General features: G+C 38.5%; 2 protein-coding genes across 3 annotated transcripts in view; one reads left to right on the top strand and one right to left on the bottom strand.

Annotated features, from left to right (window-relative positions):
* LOC145460649 (endosome/lysosome-associated apoptosis and autophagy regulator family member 2-like) overlaps window positions 1-16662 on the bottom strand; it is a 35545-nt gene extending 18883 nt beyond the window's left edge. For both annotated transcript variants that reach the window (XM_081445527.1, XM_081445528.1), the window contains exons 1-13: window positions 16470-16662; window positions 16171-16291; window positions 13006-13225; window positions 12562-12640; window positions 12081-12152; window positions 11398-11487; window positions 10129-10240; window positions 6976-7045; window positions 5525-5607; window positions 4306-4394; window positions 3289-3469; window positions 1677-1781; window positions 508-725 (exon numbers count right to left, since the gene is read on the bottom strand). In XM_081445527.1, the coding sequence (XP_081301653.1) occupies window positions 508-725; window positions 1677-1781; window positions 3289-3469; window positions 4306-4394; window positions 5525-5607; window positions 6976-7045; window positions 10129-10240; window positions 11398-11487; window positions 12081-12152; window positions 12562-12640; window positions 13006-13225; window positions 16171-16291; window positions 16470-16553 (1524 nt within the window). In that variant the 5' untranslated portion in view covers window positions 16554-16662. The remainder of the gene's footprint in view (window positions 1-507; window positions 726-1676; window positions 1782-3288; window positions 3470-4305; window positions 4395-5524; window positions 5608-6975; window positions 7046-10128; window positions 10241-11397; window positions 11488-12080; window positions 12153-12561; window positions 12641-13005; window positions 13226-16170; window positions 16292-16469) is intronic.
* Window positions 16663-16853: 191 nt separating this feature from the next.
* On the top strand, window positions 16854-19409 carry LOC145460652 (uncharacterized). Its single transcript, XM_081445532.1, has one exon. It carries the CDS (start codon window positions 17240-17242, stop codon window positions 18965-18967), a length of 1728 nt encoding a protein of 575 aa, XP_081301658.1. The 5' UTR covers window positions 16854-17239; the 3' UTR covers window positions 18968-19409.
* The last annotated feature ends 1380 nt before the right edge of the window (window positions 19410-20789 follow it).

The following is a 20789-nucleotide window of genomic DNA, read 5'->3' as shown; positions in this document are numbered from 1 at the left end:
TGTAGCAACACTTAACTGGTGAAATAAATGCAACTAACATAAAGTTATTCAAAAAAAATCTGTTCTTTAATACCTCTTTCTTTGTTTACTATCTGAGTTACTCGCTCGTTGCTAAGAATTTTTTACAAATCGTTAGTAGAGGGCATGGAAGCCGATTCAATGACAAAGTTGCGTAAACAAACCCATTTGTAATCTGTAAAACTAATTTACTGCAGGAAAAAAAATAAACATGTTATTTGCCGGCTTAGGGTCCGTCCGTATAGTGAAAAACTGTGACCTCAGGCTTGAAAACGCTGCCTCAGGCAGCAATTTCAAGACCTTGGTCACAGCTTTTCACTATATGGACCTCCCAGTCGGCAAATAACATATATGTATTGATCATGATGAAAAATACTGGGATGCATTGCTGCGTTGGTGAATCGTTGCAGCACAAAGAGTAATATTGAGTTATAAGAAGAACAAAGAGTAATAAGAGTGTATTGAGTATGGTTGATTGATTAAATTTACCTCTTTAAACTTAAGGGTACACTCTCCTTGGCAGATCATCTCAAACACAAACTCCACAATACCATACTGGCCTGGTCCTGGATTGGCAAGGCCTTCAGAACTTCCAAAACCTTTGATTGGAAGTTTCAATGTCATATAGACGTCGTCCGCTTGGTTGTTGCCACTGTCGAGGTAGTTTCCACGTGGCTGCCAGCCCTGTTTTGAAGTACATCCACGGTCTGGAGTATAAAAATAAATAAATTCATTCATTTTATAACTAATAATAAATGAGAAATACTGTACTCTAAAATATTCTTAATTGCAGGTGAATAATGTCTGTCAGCCATTTTGGATACTCTACTGTATCACAGAACTTAACTAATTCTTTTGTACCATTAGTTGAGATAGTAGCTTACATTGTAATGTTCCTGTTACTGCTGATAAATATGTACTCTGATCTGTCAGTCATTAGTGTGTCATAATATGGAACCAAAGGTTATTCAGGAAATTTATTTTAATCTCTCAGTTATTACACATGCTGTGATTGGTCAATTTATCGGGCCATATTCTACTGTATGGCCCACTAAAATTTAAAGCTATTTTTGTTGCCAAATATTTCGTGATTTATTGCCACTTGTTCTTAACTTTCTTTACTTCTAAAATTGTGTGTTAAAACCTGCTACTGACTTAAGGGTCACTTACCAACAGTTCAAATTGACTCGTTGCTGTCAATAAACATCTTACTAACCTAGTTTTCTCGGTCCGTACTGTAAGTTACGGATAATCGTTTTTTCCCCTTTGATTTTTGGCCCCCGCGCTTTGCACTTGGGCCATAAATCAATGAGGGAAAACTCGGTCCGTAACTCACAATATGGCCCTCGAACTTGGTTAGTAAGAGGTATATATTATTATTTTTTAATATCTATGCTAATTAAGATCAGATATCCAAACACTGCCATAGTCCTGATTTCCTTCATTTAAACTTAACAAATTATTCATGAGTTTGAGAAGTGACGTACATACATAAAAATGCACAAAAGTACAAGAGCACAAGAAAGGTTCTATTTTTCCTACTTTGAGGCACTAGTGGTAAAACTGATGACGACAATCTTGTATGCTTGGAATGCATTATTTTGTGTTTGTTTTCACACTTTAATATTTAGATCACGTCAAGTTCCAGTGTACCTTACCTGACATAGAGAAGCATGAAGCACTTACAAATTCTGGAATGTCACGCCACCACCTCAAATGGTAGCCATAAACAGCGTCAGTGGATACAGGGCACTTTTTGCATTCTAATGGAGAGAATGCCTACTTCTTAGTAGTGTATTAGACAACTCTATTCAACAATTAGATAATGAGCTGGAGATTTCTAAGAGGTGAAAGTTGACGAGGCCGAAGGGCTCATCAAATACCCTCCTTTAAGTCTTCTCAGGAATTTGATTATCCATTTGTTTCTAAATGCTCTTTCAAAGCTTCCAAGAAACTAGGAAATGTTGCAATTTTGTCTACCACACCAAGCTACTGCACACTAATGGCTGATAGTGTACAATGGCTCAGCCAGTCAGATTACAGCATTTGCATTGGTATACTGGTTGAATTCTACTACTTAATAACAACCAATAAATGGCTGTGGAGATCAGACCTACATGTACCCTACGCTTGAAAATTTAGTTACCAATGTTATGCTGTATTTGGGGTGGCTTAATGGTTTGTGTGCTCGACTCTAGATTTAGAGATTAGGGTTTGAGCTCTGGCCAGGATTGTCTTGTTGTGTTCTTGATAAGACACATAAACATTGCCTGTCTACACCAAGGAGTATAAACTAATAAGGGTTCTGAAAAACTGTTCACACAGCATGACCAAGTACTTAGGGACGGGGAGAAGAGAAGTTACCAGCCATGTACTAACATTCTGTCCAGGGGAGATGCAATACTCCTTACCACTTCATGTCACAGAAGCCACGTACTAAGTGTAACTGAAACCTAACTCAGAGCTGCGACTACATTCTTAAGTAGAAGGCTGAAAAGAAATAGTGCGCAGCCATGGTACCCAACTCCCCAACCATGCATGCCCCACCTCAGAAAAACCTTTAGTTAGCTACTGTGAAGACACCAAGTTTTAGTAGATAACACGAAAGACTGGAAACTATACAGGGTTGGAATGTCCCATCTGCTTCATGACATTTGCACAAACATCGAGCAAACCATGATCATGGAATCTAACTGGGAGATGGATGTTTACAAGTTTCTTTGATGATATTTTTTACACATTTTAAGACTTTTCGACAGCAGCACAACATGAGAGCAGCCAGCCAAAGATGGCTGACTAGCCAGTGGTTTTGGCTGGCCACAGGCCCATAATGAAACCACTGTAACTTCTGTGGTTGACAACATTTACTGTTCCCTTGGGTTCCTGTGAGTTTAATGGTCAACAAGCAAATTCACCTTACTGGTCCCATATACATGTATATATTGCTTATAGAAGTAGCTGCAGTGTGCAAAGAAAGTCCTGTCCAATAGCTCTTGGCTAGTGGATTCTGTCTGTCACTTGTCCAATGGGCAACTGAAATTTCTTAGGAATTCAAATTACAGATGCAATGTAAGAGGTACATTTTAGGAGGGATTGGGGGGGGGGGGGGGGCTTGTGAAATGACTTTTAGGCTAGCACATCATGGTTACAGCTTACTGGAAGGGCTAAAATTTGGTTTTCTTCGCACCCCAAGTTACAAACAGTTGACGTTGTATTAAAATAATAAGATATCTCAACAAGTTATTTATTTTAGTCTTCAGGATATCATACCCGCTTTGCCATCACTAAAGTAGTCAACTGGACAGAAATCACATGCTCCTGTGCTGTTTGCATGCATCCCGGGATTACACGGAGGACAGTCTTCTTTGGCTCCTGATGGCGGAAGTTTTTTGGCATTGTCTGCATCTTCTCTGCAAATTTTTGGCTCTATCCACATGTACTTTACTTGGGTCTAGGTAGATGTAAAAAGACAGGTTTTAAAAATCATGCAAAACCAGTACTTCATGTAAAAACAAACTTTTTCAGGTAGCTTTAGATGCATTTTATGTACATGTATTAACAGTGAATGGGCTGGCATGTATAAGAAAGTAGTGTTCTCGAGTATGCAGCCCATTACAACTAAACAGGAACTGATCAAAATGTTTTTTTTTTTAAACCATGATTCAGCATGATTGGAAAGATGTCAAGGTACATGTAGCAGATTCTTCCATCATTTGACATATTGACAAGGGATATTTTACAGTAACTTGTTGTAAACAGGGCCGAGTTGTTCGGAAGCCCGTTAACACTAACCCAGGATTAAAAGTTAACTGAGGTTGAAATTTTTGTTGTATACAAATTTTTTCACCACTTTTGTTTTGTGTATTTTGAGATTATTCAAACTCAAAACAGAAGGCCAAACACTATACAGAAAACCTCACCATAAAGTTACAAAACTCAAATCAAAATTCTAGCTCATCATGGGTTAGCTTAGTTGGGCTTTGAACAGCCCGGCCCAGGAGCTCTGCTTTTAGGCTTGGCTAAATCTATATATTACCAATATAGAAAAGGTACACCATTGCACCAACTGGTCAAAGGACAACCTGAGAAACTAACTTGAGAGAGGAGCCAGGCAACATGATTACAGTGTACTACAAGAAGGAAATTAAACAAACCCTGTACAAGAATAGCATGTTTATTATTTTACTTAAGGGCAATTAATACAACTTATTCAATTAATTTGATTCAAGAGCCAGTAAGGAAACAGAAGCTTTTAAGAGATGGCATTGATTTCATGAGCACTCATACCTTATGGTCACTGTCACAAGCTGTGCGAATGTCATAGTAGTCTTGTTCTGTACATGGTTTCCTCAAGGTACAGTTTGTTGCCCCACGACCTGGTCAGCAAGACAACAAAATGAATCAACTTTCTAACAGAGTAAAATTTACAGGGAATTCATTGTGCCATTTTACACTTTAAAACAGTTTGCTCTAATAAATAGCAGTTGAATTTCCCGTAAACCACCACCCAAAATGTCAAGCCTAGGTGTTTGCTTACGGGAGGTGGTCGCTTACAAGAGCTTAGACCATATTGGGTCAAAATTTTGCCTCACTGGCATGTTATATTTGTAGAAACTTACCCATGTTTTAAATGTTTTATTTATATGAAAAGTCAATTTCAAGAAAAAAATATGGCACTTCCGTTGAGAAATTTTTGTGCTACTCAGAAATGCTGTAATGCTATTATATTATCCAATTTCCACTCTATTATCGGTCAGGTGGTCACTTAAAAAGGTCAGGTTAAAAACAAGAGAAAATTTCAAACTTTTAGCTCTAAAAGTGGTCATGGTTGCTTGCGAGAGGTGGTTTCTTTCAACAGGTTCCAAATATAGAGATTTGGTATTTTGGAAAACTGATCACTGAGGAGAGGTGGTCGCAACTGGAGGTTCAACTGTATTCAAAAGTTTGTCACCTTAGTAATACAAATTAACACAATTTTTAATTTAATTGTTTTGGTTTTAGAGAGCCCCCCCCCCCCCCCCCCAGGAAATTCCAATCCCTTCTGTGGGGTGAGTATGGATATTTCTTGGAACCGCACATTTAACTAGTACATTGTATAACCTTAACTGTTAAAAAAAAACTAGTTGTGACTGTTATAACTTCTGATATGATTCTAGGGTTTAAAAATAGAAATGTGTCTTCTTGTAGTTAAAAACTTATCAATGACTAGGGCCTGGAATTTTACTTTAAAATTGACTACAGTTTTACAATTCCTTAACTCCTCTGGCAAAGAGTTCAATGCTGTTACTGCTCTATAAGTGAAAGGTCCATAGCCCAGAAGTAGACTCCAGTAAATAGTGTGTTAAGTTTCAGGAATACGGTACAGCTTTTCCTACACATCAATGCTCAACTACATGTACAATATCATGGTTTACTGATGTTCAGCCAACAAACCATGATAGAAATACATGTACAGATCTAAATTGTTTTATGTCACTAAAACAGCAAGCAATAATAAATAACATACCAGCATATTCTGTGACCTCATTACACTTTGAACACTCAGTGGCATGGGGAGCTGAAAAGGTATTAACTGGGCACATTTTACAGCTGCAAAGACAAAAAACAAATAACTTTGTGGTAAAAGAAAATCCTTATCTCATCTTTATTTCCACCTTTGGTTACCACTCCCCAAAAAATAATCAAATGAATATGAATAAAAACTATGGATATCTTTAGGGAACTGGAGAATTGAAGAGCAGTCATGTGAAAGGTAGCAACTCCGGTTGTAATTGGTAAAAAAAAAAGGTAAAGTCTGCATGCGAGCCAAGTGGCTCATCAGGCCGGAGCTTATCCCGGTTTCTGTAGCATGAAGCAACTAGGAGTATTTCTACTCCCCCCTGGATGGGATGTTAGTCCATCGCAGAGTTACCCTCAGCATTAAGTTCGCCGCTACCCATTTATACACCTGGGTGGAGAGAGGCACTGTGAGAGTTAAGTGTCTTGCCCAAGAACACAACACAATGTCCCCGGCCAGGGCTCGAACCCGGACCGCTTGATCCGGAGACAAGCACACTAATCATGAGGCCACCACGCCTCCTACGTCCGGTTGTAACTAATGAGCAATAATGTTCATTTGACGATTGAGGGTGAATTTCTTGGCGATGACAGAAATTTGTCAACACTCATCTGTCCGCGCTAACTACAAATTCAAAATTGTTTATCCTCTGTATCTTTGAAACTAAAAGAGAAAGCCATTCTGAATTTTTTGAAGGATAGACTACAAATTTTCCTAGCCAGTGATTACAAGAAAGAAAAACTGGAAAATTTGCATTTCTGAGAGAATCTGATGTAACTGAAAACTTAAATAAAAAATAACAGCTGAATTACGTCCTTAACGAGAGACAACTACAGTGAAACCTCTATTAAGCGGACCCCCAATTACGCGGACACCCTCTATCAAGCGGACACTTAGCCTGGTCCCAAAATTAATGTCTTATATTTCCCTAGTTTATAATGTATCCCTATTCAGCGGACACCTCTATTAAGCGGACGAGGACACTAAAATATATTGTCTTTGGCTAATTTGTATTGTTGAAAACCTCTATTAAGCGGACACCAAACTGAATTAAAAATGTGGCATTGGATTACGGCCTTGAAATAGTGGATTAAATAGTTGATTAAATGTACCTGTATTATCATTACTGTATTGAAAGGGCATTATTACAAACAAATTAAAGTTGGTAATGAAAGCTGATTAACTTGAACTCTGGATAGCTTTGTTAACAACCTGGAACTTTATTACAGTACAGAGGGAGCGTTGAATGTTAATTGTTAACAAACATTGCACAATTGTTATAAACATTTATTAAGCGGACACCCTCTATTATGAGGACACTTGGGAAGATCCCGAGCACGTCCGCTTAATAGAGGTTTCACTGTAGTTTCTCTGTTCCACATCAACTGTAGAGCAGTTACCTTCCTTGGGCCTCTTCATCATTATAAAATCCTGCTTCACATGGTGTACACTCTGATGTGTATGACACACCTGAAATTACGAGATGTGAATGCATATGAGTGTTGGCTGTAGATACAATAGACTTTGATTATTTATCAAAGAATGTGGGAAGGAGGCCGATGAATTACTCTTTGATTGCTCATTACTGGCTTCATGCACGATGTTGGTGTACAATTGCATAACAAAAACAGTCTCGTGCTAGATTTCTTATTATTTCTCGTCATTCTTACAGCCAGTGGTCGTAAAACTTTGCAGAATTAAACTTCCATCTATGTGCACCCCAACAAGCAATATTTTCTCTCTGAAAGAGATTTATTAGAAGAACAACAACAAAATTCTGAAAACAGGCCAGGCAAAAAGTACCGTTTTCCCCCCATTTTTTGACTCAAACGTAAAGTGCATTATGATAATTTTTGACTTCTTAGTGTAAACAATTCAATTCAAGAAGGTGTCTCCAAAGTGCACCTAAATTTTGCTTTAAAATGGTGGGACTCTTTCATTTGTGGTTGTATTTGTCAAAAAAATATGATTAAAAAACAAGCGCCTGACCACATTTTTAATTTCAAAACTTTGTCATTTTATCACGCCTTTGTTTGCACGTTGTGAGCACATTTTTCCTTCTTTGCCTTTTGTGCGAATTTTCCGTTTTGCCACTCGCACCTCCTGCATCACACATTTGTTTACATTTCAGCCCCATTTTCTCAAGATTGCCGGGCTGGACAAAAATTGGATGAACGTGTATTTAAAGTTACATCGTTTCCAAATCCTTGGTAAGCACTCTGATAGCGTAACTTACTAGCATGTGTTCTGAAGAACGTGTTCTCTTATAGTTTGTGTTCTGGAGAACGCTTTTTTCCATTTTTGTGATTCGAAAGAGCTCGTTTAACAATAATTTGCAATGCTTTGCCTTGCGAAATGTGTAATATGGTCAAGCAAGCTCACAATCAGAATTGAACCAACTCAGTTTGCTGGACTTGGAATAAACGCAAAATACGCAAAAAGCCAAAAGGGCACAATTTTTTTGCTGGTGCGAAAGGCAAAAGCAAAAACCACCAAAAGGAGTAACATGAGTGATTCTAGCAAAAAGCAAAATTTGCCAAAAAGGCAAAAATGGCAAATCGCCCCGCAATGAGTGCGATAAGAGTAGCGTAAAATACGGCCCGATGTGTTCACGCTACTTATGAAGTTTAGAATGGAGAGTATGTGTGATTTTGACACCTTACAGGAAAGGCACAAGCGCTTTTGAGACGTGGCTAAGATGTCAGGAAACTACGTGAAAATCGCTACAAGATGGTGCTCATTTGAAAAGAAAAAAATAAATAACCTGCTAATTACCACATTTTTAAAACAAATTTTTGTCCAATTCTTGCTAATTTTGATTTGTGCACCAACATCGTGCTCAAGACCTACTAGAAGAAAAATAACAAATTAATCATCAAGTTTATGGTGCAGCCGTCAACAATTGACAGCATGTAGTCCTACATGTAAATTATGTGTCAAACACGAGAGACAGTGTTTCATCAGGATATCCAAACAACGAGAATACAGTTGAAAATACGATGTGCAGCGGAGTATTTTTGACGAAATTCGAGGTGTTTGGATAGCCAATGAAACACTGCCTCGAGAGTTTGATATATCTTCTCAATCGAAACAAAAACTAAGGAGTAAATGGAGCAGTAAAATCGTCAAAATCTATGCTAATTAAGACCGGGTACCCAAACCTCCTCCACGGTTGTGATTTTCTTTGTTTTAACTTGATGAATAATCAATGAGAAGTATGTATTACACCAGGTGATATACTTCTGATTACACTTATCATGTCAACCTAAAAACCTTGTTAAACTGGTACTATGACGAAAATCGCATCTCTCCTATCTAAGCCATTTTAAAACCTAAACAAGTAGTCTTCATGAGAAGAAAAATGCTGTTTACTATTTTCAAATGTCTCTTCATTCCTGAGATATTTAAGTTTTTAAAATATGCAAATTGGCCAAATGATGACATCGTACACTCAACCAAATTTTGATCAAATAGGATGAAGAAAGATATCTCAGCCAATTTTTATCAGAAATGTTTGATTCTCTGCAGTAGGACTCTACTAAATGTGCTCCACAATACGAGCTTAACGGTTTTGTTACCATGGCAACATACTGGGTTCCAGATCTCCCCAATATTAAAGGCTTTTCTGGCCACCTTTGGCGATCCATTTTGATATTTGCTAATGGTGTCTCATATGCACGACCCAGCAGGCATATAAATATGTTAGCTCAAACTCCTGGCCGCGCTTAATATTTTCAAGCTGAAAATCACTAACATATTGAAATCAAGTGGGTGGGGACTGGAAAAGAGTGAGTTGCCATGGGAACAGAATTTTTTTATAGCCGTAGGTGTGTTTCCTGTAGAACTATTAGCCTACCAAGTTTCAATGCTGTAAATTGACCGAGATAGCCCTATTTATATACGTAATGTAATATTGGGTTGAGTGTATAATGTCATCAGTCATCTCATTTGCATATTTTACACATTTTTCCCACTTAAATATCTCGGGAGCTAATGCAGATATTTGAAAACGGTAAACGGCGTTTTTATTCTTTCATTGAACTCTATGTGATACACATAAAAAATCAAGGGGTAAAAATTTGATCATAGTACCAGAACTAAAGATACAGTTTTTCTGCCAGTAGGATTCAGAGCCATTTCAAATGCTCGCAAATTTACAGTGGCTCAAATGAACCCTACCCACAGAATTATTTTTTAAAGAAGTTGTATCTTAACATGCTTATCTCACAATTAAAAAAGTTAAACACTGGGTCTCACCTATGGCTGGTAGTTTTTATATTATAAGCACTTAAAGCTAAATCTAGGGGCATTTTCAACAGGTTGTATCATTACTATGGTAACCTATTAAACTATAAAGGTTACCAAAATTTGTTTACCAATGATTGGAAATTTGCATGATTCCAATATTGTAACATCAGTAGAGTGGTAGTATTGACCCACCTGTCCGTGTTATTTACCACATGGCATAGGTTGTAAAAGTGCAAGATTAGAAAGTATGCAAATCACTACTTTAAGAATTCAAAGTGGAATTTTTAATAAAACTCATTTCAGACCTTGAATTTCAATACTCTTGATATAGACAGGCTCTCTGTTGTCATGTTTGCCACCATAAGTAATGGCTGTTGCTTGCCAGATGATCACATTTCTTCCAGCTTTTAAATTGACCTGTAAAAAGTATAAAATGTGCGATGTACCTGTTTAGCGAGTAGATAGTCAAGGTCTACCTGCTATAAATCTACAGATAGAAATAAGCTGCAGGGATGTTGCTACTTAAGCTTTTTAGTAAGAAGGAAACTGGTTTTCACAGGCAGTCATTTTAGGTTGAGCTGAAATTCTTAATAAAAAAAATACCCTCAAAATGGTCAAAAAAGACTTGTAAGCAAAATCATACTCGCAGCCAGTGAGGCAGCGCTTTTCCCAGCACCCAGCCCTCAATCTGTACTTGCTCAATGCAATCAGTAATCATAAATTTGTGTCTGTGTTGTGTTGTTCAACATTTGCCCAACAGACCAGGGTTCCACTTTTCAAGGTGGGGTGTCAACAAGGAATTTGAATGGGTCAATTTCCACTGCTCCCACCAAATCAAAATAAATTTTCTATTAATTTGTCCGGTCATTTAGCCTATCTTGTCAGGTGTTTGACCTGAGAACCCTCGCTTATCTGGAACACTGACGGACCAATGCTCAAAAGATTGACTTGAAGTAGTACTTCAAACTATTTTCTCTTGTTCGCTTGTTTGTGTAACTTTAAAATTCTTGGTTCTCATCATTCATCATTTCAAACAGACGTTAAAACTTACAAGGTACTTATAGAGTTAAAAACTGTCCCAAGACTAAAAACTAACAACTGAACAGTCTCTTTAAAATCAAAGAGACATCTATTTACAAAACATTTCTTGAACCTTTCTTCACAATTCTCTTATTAAGGACTTGATGCTGTCTCAGCTCTCAGCTTTTCTCCAAGTGTAAAACATCCACAGAATGGTCTTGAAAGATTGCTTGTCAAAACAGGCTTTTAACCAGATAGGTGCTCCAGGCATGCTGTGGACACCCAATTTTGAAAGAATTTTTTTTTCGCATGTCGCTTTATAAATTATTTGTTTGAGAAAATCTTAGCACAATTTGGATGCCAAGTTTTAAAATCCTGGCTAAAAGCCTGTTGTCAAATGTTCACAATGTAGACCTCTGTATATAAATGGATAACATACTGTACAAGACTATATCACCAGACTTATAAAGCACAAATGGCACTTGACCTCTGAATGATTGAGAAGTTTAATATACACAAAGTACAAGTCTTGATACAATAATTAATATAATTACCGTTGTGGTAAGCCATTCATTGTTATGAGAGCTGGGAATATATGAGTCTTTGTGATCCAGGCTGCTGACTTTACATTGTTCATTTCTTACCTGGAAAATCAAATTACATTATTAAGTATATTGCCAGCCTAAACAAGCAAGCACAACAACTGTTTCTTAAATTTAAAAATCTGTTCAAATTAATAGACCATTTCCAAGTTGCCTTAAATTGCATCTGTGTCAAAATGGGTCTAAGTGCAAAACTATTCATGAGAAAATGAGTTCTACCAACAGGTTCATTTTCATGTAAATTAAACTCATTTTCATGTGAATGGTTTTGCACTTAGACTCGTTTTGAAACAGCGGCACAAGGCAACTTGAAAATGGCCTATTCTTCGTTTGGATAATGACAAAATCAGCAAGTGATTTGGACAGCTCTCTGCCCAATTCTGATAAACAGGTATTACAACCACATGCTATCCACTCAGGAAATAATTGAATTCACTACATTCTTCTGACTGCCAGTAATACTGTGGAAGTCCTTGGAATTTTTTCACCCAATCTTTTCAAAACTAGACAACAAGACATTAGTGCTCCTACATGTATTAAATAATTATTCTAATGGTCAACCTAGTAAAAATCTTGTGGACACTGTTACATGTAAGCTACATCACTTTGTATCACAACTTTGCCATCGTACTCACAAAAACACGGAAGACAGTGTAGGTATCATCAGTGTAGTAGTAATCAAATGACACGTGCCCATCCTTTTGGAGCTGTCAAAGAAAAATGGAAGCAACTATGTCAATAAAATAAAATGTCATCAAATGGGACAAAGGAGAATTCTAAAGTAAACATCAATATTCTATGGCAAATTGACAAAACACTGAAGAAAATAGTATAAAGTAAACAAGAGTTGTAATCTACACTGTGCTTCATGATGTTGGTATGCACGATTGGTCCTTGATGTTACAGGTGAAATTGCCTGTTGTTGATACAGTTCACACACAGAGTAACAAGTTTGTTACGACTGCAAAGTACAGAACTACAGGCAACTCGACACTTGATGACAGCCCTGGATGATTTTCAATTCTTATCAGCTGTCTATTTTGCAATTTACTGATTGCAAGGAGAATTTACTTGAAGATCTTGATAACTATGCCTGCTGAGGTACATGTAACTTACAGTGACAGCATATGACAACTCTGAGGTACACTCATCTCCTGGTGAGGCAATATGGTCTCCACGGGGCGTCCATCCAGTCCTACAATAAATCCAGAAATTAGGTACAAAGCCCATGGCTAAACACTACCGGTACATGAGATTTGAAAGTACAAAGAACTTGAAAACGCTGTGGAAACACTAATCTCCAGCCCCTGTTTCCAAAGTATTCCTTGTTCTCCTAAACTTTCCCTTATGTTTCTAAAACTCAACAGCAACATGTTGAGTGTCCTCTACAAAAAAAGTTACAATGTACATTGATCAATGAAATTGATCTCTCTTAAAATAATTATTATTAACAGTAATAATACAAGAATCAACAAGGTCCAATACTAAATTCCCAAAGTTTCCTGATCTGGGATTACGGGCAAATCTTGCAAATCATTTATTTACTAATTATAAACTTACTTTGAACAGTTGGCTCCGTTTTCTTCTGTAAAATATTCACTGTCGTACCCATATCCTGAATAATGCTCATCTGAGATGCGGCTGTCAAAACCAGTGGGTAATTTATCCCAGTTGTTAAAACGCACACCTCCGCCAACGCTGTAGGTACCTTTTGGGCACGTTTTACACTCCAATGATTTACTTGTGACATCAACATAGTGGCCTGGATCACAAGTGTAAACTGGAAAATGAAAGAAAAACAAGAACATGTTACAGGAGACATACAGTGTAGAGCCACACAAACAATTTTTACATGCAGCTTGTACTTACAGGCAAAATTTATTCTTGTTCTAGGAATAGGAGCCACAGATAGCTTATAAGTGCAGGTAAGAACTTAGAATTCATTTATTAATTTATTTCAAGTTTCAAAAAGAAGCTACAATGTGTTGTTTAAGAGAATAAATGCCGTTAAATGCAATTTAACAGAGTTAACAAGAAGGAGCGCAAGTCTTGCCTTTGCGGTCAGCAGCATTTAGATCTGCACATGCGCCAGGATTCCACATACTCTTGGGCCACAAGGCATTCAAGTAGTTTCCAATTGTCAGCGCTTTCCTCAAGCATCCCAGTCTGCTTAGAGGTTGTTTCCCCTCCCCGGTCCCCCCTTTCCTTTCTACTGTTTTATCAGTGCGATGGGTGCCCGCTTTCTCCCTGATACATGGGGCCTCATGGCTGGGTTACCAGGATTTGCCAGCAATGTGAGCGGTCTCCATCTAGGAGCTGGCTGCCAACAGTGGAAGCTCCTGGATGCCTTAGGCACCCAACCTCCACTTTGAGAGGCAGTTGTTAAATCAATAAAAAAAGAAATGTGTGTTTTTCTGATATTGCCTTGGTTAGAATTTTAGTCTGGCTACAGTCATGTAGTGCTGTGTTCAGGACAATTTCTCAGCATGAACTGACTGGTCCTTAGTATTTTCTAATCACCCTGATAGGATGCTATTCTATTTTAGGGTTTCCCAGGATTTTTACCGACTCCCCTTGTACATCAAACAATACTCATTTTGTAATCTTATAGGAAGAAAGGTAGTGTGAGTGTGTTTCTAAGAGGAATCAAAGTGGCTTCAACCAAGCATGATTCATAGATGTCTCATATAAGAAAATGTGATGTAGTTTAAATAATTTAAAATAATGATGATGTACAATGTTAGGACCACATACAGAAAATGATCAGTGTTGTGCATACGACCATCATTGGGGAATTTAATTAACCATGGCAGTGACAACAAGGACAGCGTTGGTTAAAATATCAATTTATATGTTTCCTATGAATTTAACCATACAATACTTGACTCAAGTCGTTTTGTTTCTCTTTATCAGATCTATCTCAAAAGTGAATAAGGTACATAACATTAAATTTGAATAAGAAATTTAAAAAGCTATTGTAGCCATTGTGGTTTTCATTCTCCAGGTTTTTTGTTATTGTTATTGTTTTGCAGAGGATGGCAAAGAAATGAACAAAGAATGATAATACACATGCACAGCCATTGTACTGCTCATTAAACCTTTTGTTTAGTCACGTTCCCATAAGCATTGCTGTGGTGATTTTCTTAAAAACCCCAGTGATAACAGAGTGGTGCCGGACAAGAAGAACATAGTCAAAAATAACTGACGAACTAAGAAAACCGCGAACACCTTAAATGTATATGTTGTGTTATAGCCAATCAGGACTGTGCAGCTGCAACTGAAAAAGAACAGCAGAACAGCAGCCACAAGAAAAAGGGGCGATCATTTTGGTCAGATTTTGGCCTGATCAAAAGTAAATGTCACTCACAACAAGTCATCCAATACGAAGCACATCAAGCCAAAAGTCATTGCTAATTTTTTTTAATATCCAGCAACTTATATGCATCTTGTTCAATATGGCAATAGCGCCCATCCTTTCAAACTGCCTCGAGCTTAAAGAGCTCTGGTTAGCTCTTCAGGTTGTTGCTGGGTATTCTACAATTGCTTCAAAGTCATGAAATCAAAGAAAATTTGCAACTTCCATTCACCCAAAGCTCAGTTTGGAACAACTTGGCAGCTTATTTAAATAATTAAAAATATATTTGTATTTTTCACTGCAAGGGCTGCTTAACTATTAAAAGATCATACAATACGTGTGAGGTAAAAAAAAACATTATTTTCACAATTTTTCAAATTTTCATTTGGAATTTGTACCTTGCTTCAGGAGAACAAGCAATTATCAGTCAGCTTGAAAATAATTTGTTTGCAAAAAGAATTTTAACCAGACAGGCATATTGTTTTACAAATTATTCATGGCAAATAGAAGTTAGCAACTAAGCATTTCAATTCAAATCCCTTGAGCTTTCATCTCCAGGATAAAGAACATACAATGTAGTTAAAATGTACTGATTTATTGAAGTTCTTATTGAAGGCATAGAAATAGGGTATAAAATAACAGGAAAGACATACGAAACCGCACCGGCAGACAGAATTCAAGAAATTTCTACCGCCTAACAGGAGAGATTGCATGTAAAAACGCCTAGGAAGCAACTACGACACAAATCTAATTTATGCCAAAATATTTCCAAATCGCGGGTATTTTCACGTGAAGCAAGCTCCATCTTCTGATAAGAATCATTAAACCCTCTAAATTTTACATTGCAAGGAATCAAGTTTCCACTTCCTATCCAAAAGATGGAGACTTCAATGTTTAAGAAGAGCACAAATATTTTAATAAGGAATAGAGGAAAGAACGAAGAACGGCCTATCAAGCACATACAAAGAACGATTCGCCATGAATTGAATAATCAAGCATATATTTTGTGAAGGACAATACCCAAAAATCACTTTCTTGCGAAAGCGTTTTCCGGGTCGAAACCCGTCCTTCTTCGTTAGATAATCCAATACGTTTCTTCCTCGAGACTCTAATGTGTCGGAAAACGCCAAAATGGGGCCACAATAATGCGAAAGTGCATATAAAAGCGGTCGAAACCAATACATGCTTCAGAAAGATTCAATCGTCAGCTACTTTTGTATGTAAATTTGTACTTGTGCTGTGTAGCTTCTCGTAACCGAGTTTCAAGAGCATTTTGCCAGCTATAGAAACAGAAAGGCCTGTCAAATACGGCTTCGCTTTCTATCGAAAATCAAATAATCATCCTTTTAGTTCATTTAAAGTATACTTACTACAGGTTTTCTGGCGTACAGGAACCTCGCTGGCCTCACAGGAATCAGGTTGTTTTGGAACTGCGACACGCCATCTGCCTTCGGCCGAATCGCACTCGGTGAATTCGTACGTGAGTTTATCCTAAAAGAACACGACAAAATGTAGGACATAAATGTAAAGAAGTTTAAATACACAGTTAAGGATCTTCCTACTTGATCTCGTTTAGAAGCAGGACACAGAAAACTCAACTAAACATCTAACCTTGAAAGCCGGCAATTATAATCTCGAGCGCGAAAAATTCCGCCTCACAAACATTTACCTGCGCACACTTGTCGAGGGAGAAAACGCGTAGAACAAACACAGAAAACAGAACTAGAACAAGCCACAAGAATCTGCCCTCCATTTTCTCGAGTAAGAAACCTATTTTCCGGTCACCGAAGCAAAGTTCTCTCAAAAGAAGCGGCGAGTCTTGATGGGAAAATAATGGAAGGAAAATTCACCAAGGGAGTTCTTGCTGTGCTTTTCAAATTCAAATGAGGCTACACTTGAATGGGTTCCTTGAATCCAGTCCTTCGCGGCATTAGGGCCATGACAACCGTCTGGAGAGGCAGAACTTTTTCGGGATGCATTGAATGAATGATTTATGAAGAGATTACAATTGCAATTAATAAAGTATTTTGCCCGCCTCTCTTTGCCCACTTCGTTGCATTAAAACAAACCTTATTTGGCAGCCATTTCGCCCATCTGTCTACGGCAATTGATTTTGGGTTCAAGAAGCTTTTCTTTGGCACACATACAGCAGCCGTCCTCCGTACGTATTTTTGGCAACATTTTCACATTATGACAGGGGTGGATCCAGGAGTTGGTGAAGGGGAGCTCGGAGAATTGTCTACCGAAGGCGGCCACCCGGAAGGCGGACTAGGTCCGGGAACATTACCCCTCCGCCCCCTACAATAAATTTGATTATTATTATTATTATTATTATTATTATTATTATTATTATTATTATTATTATTATTATTATTATTATTATTATCCTTTAAATCCTTTAAACAGTCGTCTACAAAATTATGCGAGGCGATAGCCACAATGACAAGGACTCTATGTACAACTTATATCGACCCTGCAACCATAGAGCCACTGGTGGCAAGCCGATTGACTCCCCTGGATAAAGGTGAAGGTGCAGTGAGGCCTATAGGGGTCGGCGAGGTGATACGAAGGATTATTGGAAAGTGTGTAATGAACGTTTCTAAGGGAGACGTGGTTGAGGCGAGTGGTTCACTCCAGCTATGCGCAGGTCAAAAGTCCGGCAGCGAGGCTGCTATACATGCTATGCATGCCATACTTGAAGCAGATGACACGGACGCGGTACTGCTCATCGATGCTTCTAATGCATTCAATGCACTTAACAGAGCAACTTCACTGCATAATATCCGGGTTCTCTGCCCTGTAATTGCAGCATATGCCATCAATACTTACAGGAAGTCGGCACGCTTGTTCATTACCGGCGGCAAAGAGATCATGTCAGCTGAAGGAACAACACAGGGTGACCCACTTGCTATGGCCCTCTACGCCTTAAGTGTGCAGCCGCTGATCACAAGCCTGCAGGCGGCGTCCAGTACTAAACAGTGCTGGTTTGCTGACGATGCCTGTGGAGCTGGCTCTGTACTGGAAATCAAGAAATGGTGGGATGTCCTCAACAGCCTTGGCCCAGTCTTTGGCTATTTTCCCAACCCCAAGAAATGTTGGATTATCTCAAAGCCAGATAAAGAGGCAAGCGTGAAAGAAGTGTTCAAGGACACGGCTGTCAATGTGACGGTAGAGGGACAAAAACATCTGGGTGCGGTGATAGGTTCACGGGAATATCTAGAGGAATACGTTAGCGAGAAGGTGACCAACTGGGTCAGCGAGATTACCAAGCTGGCAGAGTTTGCTCTTTCTCAGCCTCAAGCGTGTTATGCTGCTTACACCTTTGGCCTCAAGCACCGATGGACCTATTTTTTGAGAACTTTGCCTAATATTCAAGAATTATTGGAGCCTTTGGAGAATGCCATATCTAAGGTGCTCATCCCTGCAATTACGGAGCATAGGTGCACTCGGCTGGACAGGGACATTCTAGCACTGCCAGTCCGTCTAGGGGGGCTTGGCATGACAAACCCGTGTCTTGACGCAAATCTTGAGCAATCCTCCTCCGTCAAAGTTACCATCCCGCTGGTCCAACAGATCGTGGCTCAATCCCATCAGATGCCGGATGATTCTTTGGTCAAGCCACTACAACAGGCAATGAGGAGTGAGAGAGCAACGGTGCTCCAAGACAGGGCAGAGCATATCAGAGGGGTAGCCCCACAGAAAGTCCAACGGGCACTTGACCTTACTGCGGAAAAAGGGTCATCTGTTTGGCTGACGGTACTCCCCCTTCGTGAAATGGGTTTCAATCTAAATAAGAGAGAGTTCCGCGATGCAATCAAACTGCGCTACGATTGGCCGGTTGATGATATCCCCTCCACCTGTGTATGCGGTGATGCTTTTACAGTGGACCACGCAATGATATGCAAGAGAGGTGGGTTCGTTACCCAACGTCACAATGAGCTGAGGCACTTAGAAGCCGAACTCCTGAATATGGTTTGTACCGATGTTGAGATTGAGCCTGTCCTGCAAGACATCTCGGGTGAACAGCTGGGGAGAGGTTCTAATCGAGCTCCAGATGCGAGATTAGATATTCATGTGCGCGGGTTCTGGGAGAACCACCGATCAGCATTCTTTGACGTGAGGGTTTGTCACCCTAATGCTGATTCGTATAGGGACCTAGAGCTCTAACAGATATACCGCAATCATGAGAACGAGAAGAAGCGCCTTTACGCGAGGAGGGTTTTGGATATCGAACAAGGAACTTTTACACCCCTTATTTTCACGTCAACAGGCGGCATGGGAAACGAGTGCTTGCAATACCATTCCAGACTGGCGCAGCGGATCTCCATCAAGAAAGGAGAACATTATGCTAAAACAATCTCCTGGATAAGAGCAAGGACATCCTTCGCTTTACTAAGATCCGCACTAATCTGCCTAAGAGGTTCAAGAGCTAGAAGGAAAGCCTTTTATGACTTTAAGAACATTGATATTGACGCCGAAACCCAGGAGGGAGCCATTATGTAAACACTGTTGAAATAGGTTTTAATAGTTTATTTCTTTTACTTACTTTTACCTTGTATATACCAATTTGTATGGAATATGTTAATTAATGTTATGATGATGAGAGTAGTATTAGTATTAGTTGTAGTAACCATGATTTCATGATTAGATACGGAAACATGTTTTACAGGTTTAACAGACATCAAATTATGTAAATATTATAGCATTTTGTAAAGCTTAGCTCTAGTTTTTGTCACAATAAACACTCCTCATTATTATTATTTTTTTAAAATTATTATTATTATTATTATTATTATTATAATCGTTCTCACGTAATGTTTGCTTAGAGTCCTTAGGGCCGAGACCAGACCATGGTCCTGGGGCACCAGGGGATAGCCAGTTTTTAGCTTGATAGCACCCTCCGGTCCTCAAAATGTGTGCTGTACCTAGCAAGGTTATCTTTTGTAGTTCACTGATGCTTATTTGGCCGGGAATTCTTCCAAGATAAGTTTCTAGTCCCTTATAATTATTATTATTATTATTATTATTATTATTATATTATTATTATTATTATTATTATTATTACCCCCGTCCCCCAAAAGAGATTTTGAAATTTAGGTCCTCGGAAATATGACTTCCAGCAATTTAAGGATTTTGACCTATTTGAACAAGAACTTTTTTCCATTCGAGCAGCTCTTTGCATTCTTACGAACTTGTTCATTCGCAAAAATCGGTGGGTGCAGTTTTTGGTGTTGACTTGTCTTTGGCCTTACCGTATTCTGTAGTTTTCCCAAGATTCTTCGAATGAGCAGTTAATGTCTGCGGACAAATATCCTAGGATATTTTCCCGCCAAATGTAGGATATTGTTTATGTACCATTCGAAAGCGTTGCATAACCATTTCATACCACGACATTGAAAATACAGTGGTCAATGTAATCAATGAGACGTCCGCTTGGAGTGCGATGGAAAGCAGAGGGTGATTGAGTTTGGTCTCAACACGAATTGAAAGCTAAGCCTAGTGCCCGACGCGTATTGGCGGTTCCCATTTTCTTTCCAATTTCTGTGTTCTTTATTTTCCCTGTATATCAATGGTTTTCCTACATAAATACCTTTGTTGTAAAGATTTCTTTTTTCGTTTTTCGTTTCTTTTTCTTTCCTTTTTGAGGCGACATCAGTGACTATGGAGCTTCAAGCACTGTGTAATGTTTTTCTTCTTAATTTTCAGTAACTATTTATTCATTTCATTTCGCCATGTCCATATTGCATTATTTACAGTAAGCTCACTGCATAAATTCTAATAAATTAAACTATAGCGAAACGCAGCGTTTGACTTCTCAATTTTGCAGCCCTAGTTTCTAGTCTAAAAATTGTAATTAAGGCTTTAATCATTCGAAAATTAAATACAGCTCATCATTTTTGTTTTTTTTATATCTTCTTTTCGGAAGTTGTATTAAGGGGGTATGGTACCCTAAAATATGGCGACGTTCATGAAAAATCTTGTTTTGTAA

Source organism: Orbicella franksi, chromosome 11 (genome assembly GCF_964199315.1).
Source record: "Orbicella franksi chromosome 11, jaOrbFran1.1, whole genome shotgun sequence".
Lineage (NCBI taxonomy): Eukaryota > Metazoa > Cnidaria > Anthozoa > Scleractinia > Merulinidae > Orbicella > Orbicella franksi.
Note: the sequence above shows the minus strand (reverse complement) of the source record. Positions and strands in the feature narration are given on the sequence as shown.